We start from the raw sequence: 10,708 nt of genomic DNA, 5'->3' as shown, positions 1-10,708 counted from the left end.
GCTTTTTGTCTTCATCTGGGCCCCAAACTTGATAAAATCCTGATAGCCCCTTCGACATTTTGTTTGTTATAACAATCATTGAACCACATCTAAATGTGTTGCCAATCATAACCTTGTTAGGAAAAAGCAAACTTTGATAAAATATCATTGAATGCTCTACAAACTCTGGCTTTATGCCATAATCACGAAAACAAAGGAAACTCCACAGCCGAATATCAGTAGAAAATTGTTCATAAATGTCTGAACAACACGCAAAGACTTGGAGAATGTCCTTGACATCCAGGTACGACAAGACTTTGTAAAGTAGTTCTGACGGAAGCTCAGTCAAGGTTTCAACCATTTCTAATCAGTGCAGTTCATAGCACATGCTGTAAGATATTTTTAGTAAAACAAATTTTAGTAAAACAAATTTTATTTTATACCCACAATCAATTCATATTTAGTTCAAATATTTAAAGTCAAAATAACCATTTACATAAGTGGTTATATTATAATAAAATAATTTGTGATAAATTAATAAATTAATTTACGCTAAAAAATGAACAAAATATACACAATTTTTACCTAGTGCAACACTGGTTCAGCGCGCGGCTGATCGAAAAAGTTTGATTTGATTTACTAACTACAGTGTACAGCGTACATGAAAAATTACTTACTGAATCTTTTAATACTAGACACATTTTAATTCAGATGTTGTTCAATGAGTTAGCCACAAAAATGTTCAAATTATGTAGGAGGGTAAAGGACACAATTGCTAGTAGTGCTTCTTTGTGCCCGTTGACTACAATGAACATTTTGCGGAGTTTCTCCAGACGGCTTTTATCGGAGTGCGTGTTATTTACTTGGTTATGCACAAGCCAGGCCAACATTTTGTTTTTGTGTCAGCCGTGCTACCAGGTTGCAGAGTATTATAAACACTAAACAATTATACACTATACAAATTTGCTAATACAATATCATGCAGAGTCCGATCTAGCTGCAAACGTCAGACACCACAGTTCAGCCGCCAAGTACCGTTTAAGTGAACACCGAAACACGAGGTTTAGGTGTCATTTTGTAAATCACTTTATGGATGGATAATTCAGTAATTGTTGAAGAAAATTACAGTCACTGCCACCTATAGCGTTATGTCATGGGTCTGATTAACGGCCAAGAATAAACGTACGTGCGCGCTTAAGAAACCCGCGCAAATGTTGAGGTAGGGAGTAGCTACGGCGCGCTTTTAACATATATTACGTATAGCGCCGTACGGAAACGGCAATATTTAAGTAATTAAGTATTTGTTTACATAAATTCCACGTTTTTATCAATAATCTAGCATGGTCCAAAACTGTTAAAGTTGTCATTATGCCACTCATTATCGAACCTGCTTTGGGCATCTAGAAGAGATCGGTTTAGCCTTGATTTGATTGAGTTACAGGATGTGTTCACAAAGTCAGGTTTTAAGCATTACTTTACATATTTCTTAACAAAAGTTCATGTAAATCAAATCATAAATTATACTGCTGATAGGAACCAGAAAGTTATAACCTTATTTAGGCATCACGTGAGTTAAAGCAATTTCGTTTTGGCCATCATGTGAAGCAGGGCACTACTGCAATTCTGTATTTAGGGCCAAGAAGATCCAAAATACGGCATGTCAACATATGATGATGGTAAGATTTGTACTTAATGTATTTGTTAGCGCACTTTCTTGGATCTGTATCACGGTGAACAAATAAACAAGACTGTATCCAAAACATGATGTGTGAGGCTGATCAGAGCAACTGGTCATAAGTAGAAACTGACCAGTCTGGTGTTTGATCTGCTAGACCGGATTTTGCCGGTACTAATGTATTTTCCAGTTAGCTGGATTTTGCTGAACCGAAAACGGGTTTTAGAAAGGAATAAAAGTTGCCAAAACTTGTCAGAACAAATTAATAAGTTATAAATATACTTAATACATATCAAAGTGGGTGTGCTTTTGGTGGAGCGCACACATTTATTAAATAAATACAAAATTACTTTAAAAATGCTACCCTGGACAGTGGAAAGTTGTTTTTCTTAAATTTGTTTTAATTGCTTGAAAAGACTTTGTCAATCAGCAATGCGCTATTTAATTGGGACGGAGCGTATATAATTGACGGATGTTACTCGTCTAAATTTCTTCGAAGTAGCGCGCGCCGCTTTCTTCTCGCCGGGCCGGACCATTAACAATGGTCAACGTATAGTATATAATAATGCTTTTCAAAAGATTGCGGCAGAGCGCAAAATATACTGCTAACCAATTGATATAATGTATAAGTTTATAAAGTAAAAATTAAAATGCTTAGAGGTTTTGATTAACGATCCCAACTTTTTTAATTTGCAGCTTTGCATATCAACGATTTTGTAAATATTGATGAATTGCTCAATTGCGTTTTACGGAGCAACTTAATATTTTATAAACGTACAATTCAAATATGTATGATGTACAATTTAACGGCTGATATTCGTAAAATATTTGTTTCAAAAAACTCGGCGCGCGTCCTGGTAGGTTATAAATTTACAATGTAGAATGTAAAATTATATTTTGTTTGTGGTTTGGCTGCGCTGTAAGATCAAAAAATCCAACTTATTATATAGCAAATAAATTAATATGAACGCACGCGCGCAATACGAGTAATTTTTAAATGAATTTGATTTAGTAACTATTGTAAATAAAGTAAATGTACATCAAAAATTTCAAAAAAATATTTGTAGGTTTGAAACCTACTGTAATAAAACGCGCGCCGAGTTGGACTCGTCGACGGTAATACTTAATGAAACAATTATTTTACGAGTATCACTTAATTGACGATGTCAATTCATGGCAGCTCGGCGCAGCACAGTAGCGCATTTCGCCGATCTAGCCGGATCGCTGTGATCTAGCCAGATCGCTGTGAGAAGCCTCATTGAGTGCGCGGCGCGGCACAGTAACGCATCGCGCTACAAGAGTATCACCCGTTTAAAATATTAATTCAAAAGAAAAATTAATAAACAATAATGGCCAAAAGAAAAGTTTAAATAAACATAATTTGTTACACGTTCTGCGTTGTAGACCCGCTGCGCACGAGTCCCAGGAAAAGTTACTGGCTGGTGGTGGTACTAGAATTGGTTTAATTTAGACAGACGGCTCGACCTCGCGCGCGACATTAAGCATGATTTGAACGCGTGGCGCATTCCAATGTTCAAGCAGCTACCACGTAACACAATTCAGCCAATCAGAGTACAAGAATCCGCAAAGTTAAAGTTGCATACTTTTGATCGGCCCGAAATGGGATTTTTCTGGAGATTTTGAGATAACTCAACAACTACGTTGTCTTTAATTTTCCTCCTTGCGGTCCTCTTTCGGATTTCTTGAGGATACGACCTCCTTTTAATGAATCCTATTTAAGTGTCTTAATGATTGCCCTTGCTAGGCTTTTTTCTGGTGCCCCGGAAATGCAATGTTTGTGTTTTAACGCCCAATTACTTTTCCAATGATATAAACGGAGCGCGGATTCTATGAAAATAAGTTTTCTTAGTTGTTTGATGATGATGATGATTTAATATAAAGGAAACCTGTAAAAAACCATTACAGAATTTAATTACAAAAAAATATTTCCATATATTTATGAATTCAATAATATTAGAGAAAAGGCAAGTTTTTGAGAAAAGACAATTCAGAACCAAAATAACAATGTGGGAATGAACCATATTATCCAAAGATGATAGCACTCCATTTACAAGCTTTATCCTTTTCCAACTGGTTTTACTGGTACAAACCACATTTTTTGTATTATCGCTTGAACGGTTGTTTGGTTAATGTTGTTTGTTACAGGAAAATAAATTGAAAAGGTGTGAACAAATTTTATTCCCTGGAAATATTTATACCCCAAATAACAAAAACCTATAATTCGGTAAAATGGCTCCCCTCTGATTAAACACTCCGCTGTTTAACAAATTATTTCAATCCCATGAATTTCTCTGATTTCTTTTTCGAAATTCGTACTGACTGGAAGTAAGCAGGGCTTTTCTTACCACCACTGTTTGACTACTAATTTCACTCCTAAACTACTGTAAATGCACCAAAGACAATCAGTTTCTATTAGTATAAACAAAAACTGTAATTGTGTTTCCTTAAAATAAACACTTCAATATAATTTTAAAAATTGTATCCCTAAAACATGACTAGAGGGACTACAATTTGCAATTTTTGCAACATGTGCAATGCAACAAAACTAAACTTGACATGGAATGAGAAGAACATTCGTCTCAGTTTTCAATGTACCCACCCCTTTTAAAACACACATAGATGTCAAATTTCATTAGACTTGGACCAAATTATCACAAATTACAGGTCAATTTTGAGAATTTGGGTATCACACTGCACCTAAGAGTATTGCTGAATCTAACTATATTTATGTATAGTATAGAGGCCCTTTATTACGCTGTCGGCCTGTGTTCCGAGGCAATGATACTCCACTGGGTATAGTAAAAGAGTGTTCAAAGGATTAGCACAAGTACATGTAGTTAACAATATATCCTGAGAGATAACAAAGTTAAGGTAACAGTATATAAGGCAAAGGTCCTATAATATAAACTAAAGGTGTAATATATAGGACTGGAAATATATAGCCTGACAACGCCACTGACAAAACCATTATTTAGGATGCAAAATGTTGGAGAAGTACATTACTCCTCTCTTGATGTCCTATGTGGACAAGTACATCAAGGTTAGCAAACATCTACCAAATGTGTAGGGATACGTCAACTGTTTCTTTCCAGAGGACTGTTCAAATTCACTTATTGAGTATTTGTGCAAGGAATTTTTAGGATGAGTTAATCCCTCGTCAACACAGAAAAAAAAACCAACTTATTTGTTCCTTAACTACATTTCTGCTCCATAATTTTTTGTCAGCTCATGATTTGTGTTTCAGAACCTCTCCCCAAATGATCTGGGTGTGTCTCTTTGGGGAGGAGATGTGTTGTTAAAGAATCTGGAGCTCAAACTTGACGTCTTAGAACAGGTGACAGAATGTAACATCTTAAATTCTGCAATCTTAATTATAAGTTGATGATGGATGTGCATTATACTGCTATACAATTTCTTAATATTTTCTTTGCCAATTGTGATCTATTAATTATCTTCAGCTTATCAAAATTATATGTGAATGAATGCAGAATAACTTGAGTCTCGTCTCTAGTTTTTTTGCATATTATTGAGACAACCCTAAGCTTCTACAAAACTGATATAATAATACTGTTACGAGCAACTTAACAACTCCTTTGCCACATCAGGAGTTCCTATTCCCAGTCAAATTTCTGAGCGGTAGGATACACGAGCTAAAGATACACATTCCCTGGACTAGTCTTGGGTCTGATTCAGTTGTTATCACGCTCAACACTTTGGAGTGTTCCTTGACTTATAGACCTCTAGAGGAAACTAAAAGAGGTGTTTGATTATAGCTGCACAATTACCTGCTTATGTGTTGAATGTTAATGTTACTTCTTGATGTGGGTTTGGATTGAAATTGAACACTTTGAATAAACCTAAACAGAATCTATGTATTTTATAAAAAGAGTCATTAAGATGTCAATTGTTCAGACATTAACCTCATTACATCCTCAACTAGAAGCAGCAAGTACAGCAGAAGATGAAGAAGACAAGGAATCAGATAGTGGTATATCTGATGCTAGCGGACAACAAGCTGTTGCACCCAGCTATGTGCAGCTTCTCACTCAGGTAACAACTCTTGTTTAGCTGTGTCACTGTATTACCAATTAATTGTAGATAAACAGAGATGTAGTATTTAATTCAGTGCACAATTTGGGGAAAATAAAACAGTGAATATGGTTTTACTGTAAGTTGTATTTTGCTAACGAAAGATTATCTTTGCAGCGGATACTGAACAACGTAGAAATTCACGTGAACAACCTGATTTTCAAATATATTGAAGATGACATTGTTCTATCAGTCAACATCAAATCAGCTTGTGAGTTTTCCGACACATTTTTTCATAATCTAACATTTTTCATCTTACAAAATTGATATTTGTTTGAACAAATATAAAAGCAGATGGTTGAAATCGCTGGCATAAACAAATAACATTCAGTAAAGACATGATGATATGACAATATTATATTATAAAATGTATTGTTACAAATGCACATATTGTATAAAAATAGATAAAACACGCCAGGTATGTACACTGTAAACTCTGAGTGGAGCCAGGCCTTCTCTGATGTACAGTCTCCTGAACTGACTCTGAGAAGAGTTATTGAGCTGGTAGATCTCACTATCTGTCTGGATAGAAACAGCGCGTCAGGTAACTAATAACAGTAACTATAGTAACCATAGTCAGGTAACTAATAACAGTAACTATGGTAACCATAGTCAGGTAACTAATAACAGTAACTATAGTAACCATAGTCAGGTAACTAATAACAGTAACTATAGTAACCATAGTCAGGTAACTAATAACAGTAACTATAGTAACCATAGTCAGGTAACTAATAACAGTAACTATAGTAACCATAGTCAGGTAACTAATAACAGTAACTATAGTAACCATAGTCAGGTAACTAATAACAGTAACTATAGTAACCATAGTCAGGTAACTAATAACAGTAACTATAGTAACTAATAACAGTATCTTATATTAGATTTAATTTCAGATTTAAGGTAACCAATAACAGTATCTTATATGTATGCTATTTGCAGGTCGAATAGAAGTGTACGAAGAGCCAGTACTTTACAGAGCGCACATAAACTGCAGGTCTCTGTTCACCTTCCCTAACGTCTACTCCTTCTCTCCCTCCGCTATATTCGTACATGTTCTGTGTGACGATATTAACCTCAACATTTCCGATCAACAGGTCTGCAAGTAGATTACTCTGGTTTATTAACTTAAGAAGACCCCCCCCCCCCCCGGCCCCCTTAATAACAAACATGACTAGTATTTACAACCGGAACTATATATAGTAACTATATTATATATATACAATATTATATATATAATTTAGTTAGTGAAACTATAACTTGCTGTATACCCTGTATTATATATAGTAACTATAGGTAACACTACTATAACTAACTATGTATATTATATATATACATTATATATAGTTAGTGAAACTATAACTTGCTCCCCCACAGTTCCCTGCCCTGATAGTGCTACTAAGAAGATTGTACTACCTGACCAACTCTTCAGACACAACTAAACAAGTAGTCCACCCTGCTCCCCCTCCCGTCATGTCAGCTGACGAGGAAGGTAATAGTCAAACACAAGGATATATTCTGTGTTGTGTAGTCGAACACACAGATATATTTTATGTAATTTAGTCAAACACAATGATATATATTCTGTGTTGTGTAGTCGAACACAATGATATATTTTGTGTTCTGTAGTCCTACACAATGATATATATTTTGTGTTCTGTAGTCAAACACAAGGATATATTATATGTCCCCAGGTTGGATTGGTTGGGGGTGGAGTATGCTAGGAATGGCAGCATATGAGGACTACGGAGTCTCCCCCGCTCCTCCTGCTGAAATGCTCTTCAACTTCTCTCTCTTTGTTAAGAGTTTCAATATCTCATGTACACAAGTTCTAGCTCAGCGCAGAAAGAGGTTAGCTTTACTAGCAGGAACCCGTATAACCCTAAAATGGTGTCAAGACTCAAGAGACTAAAATAATTATTACCTATTTAATTCGCGTTTTTGACACCACTTGGGGGTCCAAATTTTGGGCTCTAAAACTCTTATTCCTTGGCCAATTTTTTATTTTTTCATGCTGATTTGAAAAGCATAAAAGCATTTGACCCAGTCAAAAAAGTTTCAGTTGTATATCTTTTACGGTTTTTGCGGAAAGTCGCGTTAAAGTTGATGCCGTGGTGTCAGTAAAATGGCACAAATATATATATATATATATCGTCTCGCTTTATATATAGTAAGATGTCACAGTGTGTAGATCAATATGTTGTTCTAGGTTTGATTCTTGGAGAATGAACTGTATTTTATATACATCAGTGAACACTGTACTGGTGGTTTGATAATATAATGGCCTAATGTCGGTTAATAATCTACTAGGGGTAACCAGTGTGTTCTTGGTTAACTATCGCAAATAACTATGTTCTCTATATTATTATATATATATTATATATTATATATATATTTAGTTAAATTATAAATGTGGCTCAGGTCAGCAAAGTACCAGTTCACTCCGTTCCTGAACATGAAGATACGAGGTTTAGCGATGGAGTGCGTTGCTAAGGGATACTACTACTCTCATTTCACATTGGGAGTGTGTAGTTTAACTGCAAACCTCTCTCACCATGTTAGTTAATTAGTGAAAATTAGTTAGTTAGTTAGTTATTTAGTTAGTTATTTAGTTATTTAGTTATTTAATGAGTTAATGAGTTAGTTATTTAATGAGTTAGTTATTTAGTTGTTTAATGAGTTGCCAGCCCTTTAACAGAAAATTAGTCCATTTACAGAAACCAACCACCGAAAACCAAAATTTAATTTTCCCTTTACAAGTTTGGTATGCCATGAACCCTGATTTAAGTATGGTATTAAACCTTTAAACCCTGATTTACAATGTTAATAATGATTAATGGTTTCAGAAGGAGCAAATGTTTGTGTTCGGAGATGTTGAGGTGGATACTATGAGTACATTAACAGAGGGCTCCCTGTTCGACCTGCTGCCTCAACTAGACTATGAGGTGATACAATCTGTGTAAATAATATGGTAATTAATTAATGAAATACAACTACATTAACTTATTAATTAATTAAAACTAAGTTAATTAAAGAAAACTACATTAACTTATTAATTAATTAAAACTAAGTTAATTAAAGAAAACTCCGTTAACTCAGGACAAGAGACACGCTACCGAGGAGGAGACACTAAAGTTCACCAAGTTCCGTGCTCTGTGGCTCTGTATGTTAAACATTATACCTGAGTTCAAACAGCGCCCTTTGTGAGTACAAATACACAACCTTTACTATATTGTTATCATCCCTTTCACTTGAAATTTTCTTGCACTATGGTGTGGTGAATATAAACAGCGTTATATCTTGTATCTTGTACACCAACACACCATAATCAATATAGTGCTAATATTAAGTGAGGTTAACCCCGAGTTACCGTAAAGTTTGGAGGAAATGGTTAATCAGAGTTTGGTTGTACATGCTTTATTAGCGAAAATAGTGAAGGCGGTCGATGAAGACATAGTTTTAAAGTTTTAATCTATACAGTTATTAAAATAAATTACAGTTATTAAATAAATGATCTCTATAAATCAGGGACGAATTGGACAGATTGGAAAGAAACGAGACCGAGTTGTTTGAGATACGAATGGTAGCTAACAAGTTTACTGTATTCCTTAATAACTCCATCCTCAACTCCCTCTCCCTCTTCTTTAACTCCAAGGTTTGCTTTTTCTTTCTCTTTCACTTTCTCTTTCTTTCCTTGTTCTTTCTCTCTTTCAGCTCCTCGATCACTCAGTCTCCTTCACATTCGAGACTGCAAAGTAATAATTGTTAAACTTTGAATTTCCAGACATTTTGTGCTATTTTACCTAAAGTAAATAAGTAAATATAATATAATACCTCTCCCAGACGATGTGGGCCCTGTTTGAGCGTCTGCCCGCCCAACCCAACCCTAAACGTGCTGTCTCCACCACACGACTACACGTCATGTCTCACCTGAGTGTTACGTGTCTAGGTGCTACTGTGTATCTCTCAGGGAGCAACGTTAGGTTAGCTACTTTCACTTTCACTTTCTCTTTCTCTTTCTCTTGTTACGTCACTTAAGCCATCTGTACAGCTGCACAACAAAGGTAATTTTGTTTATTAAGTGTATTAGTTTTTATTTACTTGAACACCAACCTGAATAAAATGAAAATTGATCGTCTATTTACAATAAAGAATATTAATTACCTAATTGAATAACCCACTAATTACCTAATTGTATAACCCCACTAATTACATAATTGAATAATTAATTACCTAATTGAATAACCCACTAATTACCTGATTGAATAACCCACTAATTACCTAATTGAATAACCCCACGTACAGAGAGGGAGACGGTACCCACCCAGTTTGCATGTTCTACACGTGCTCGCGCGTTGACCTGGACCAGCACGCCCCTCTGTGGGTCTCACAGCTTACCAAGCTGGGAGCACAACACTCGCTCACTACTAAACTGTGTTATTGTAACTACGCTCTCAGGGTACCCACCTTATTTTAATAATGTACTGTGTTATTGTAACTACGCTCTCAGGGTACCCACCTTATTTTAATAATGTACTGTGTTATTGTAACTACGCTCTCAGGGTACCCACCTTATTTTAATAATGTACTGTGTTATTGTAACTACGCTCTCAGGGTACCCACCTTATTTTAATAATGTACTGTGTTATTGTAACTACGCTCTCAGGGTACCCGCCTTATTTTAATAATGTACTGTGTTATTGTAACTACGCTCTCAGGGTACCCACCTTATTTTAATAATGTACTGTGTTATTGTAACTACGCTCTCAGGGTACCCACCTTATTTTAATAATGTACTGTGTTATTGTAACTACGCTCTCAGGGTACCCGCCTTATTTTAATAATGTACTGTGTTATTGTAACTACGCTCTCAGGGTACCCACCTTATTTTAATAATGTACTGTGTTATTGTAACTACGCTCTCAGGGTACCCACCTTATTTTAATA

At 35.4% G+C, this 10,708-nt stretch overlaps 1 protein-coding gene across 1 annotated transcript; it reads left to right on the top strand.

Annotated features, from left to right (window-relative positions):
* The first annotated feature begins 4,648 nt into the window (after nt 1–4,648).
* On the top strand, nt 4,649–9,799 carry LOC134825414 (intermembrane lipid transfer protein VPS13B-like). Its single transcript, XM_063837590.1, has 14 exons — nt 4,649–4,715; nt 4,920–5,009; nt 5,281–5,434; nt 5,616–5,725; nt 5,882–5,975; nt 6,183–6,308; nt 6,704–6,858; nt 7,139–7,253; nt 7,456–7,612; nt 8,183–8,318; nt 8,608–8,706; nt 8,861–8,964; nt 9,290–9,416; nt 9,605–9,799. The coding sequence occupies exons 1-14, from the start codon at nt 4,659–4,661 to the stop codon at nt 9,797–9,799; spliced, it is 1,719 nt and encodes a 572-aa protein (XP_063693660.1). The 5' UTR covers nt 4,649–4,658.
* The last annotated feature ends 909 nt before the right edge of the window (nt 9,800–10,708 follow it).

Source organism: Bolinopsis microptera, chromosome 13, assembly GCF_026151205.1.
Source record: "Bolinopsis microptera isolate Bmic1 chromosome 13, MBARI_Bmic_1.0, whole genome shotgun sequence".
In the NCBI taxonomy this organism is placed as follows: Eukaryota; Metazoa; Ctenophora; class Tentaculata; order Lobata; family Bolinopsidae; genus Bolinopsis; species Bolinopsis microptera.
Note: the sequence above shows the minus strand (reverse complement) of the source record. Positions and strands in the feature narration are given on the sequence as shown.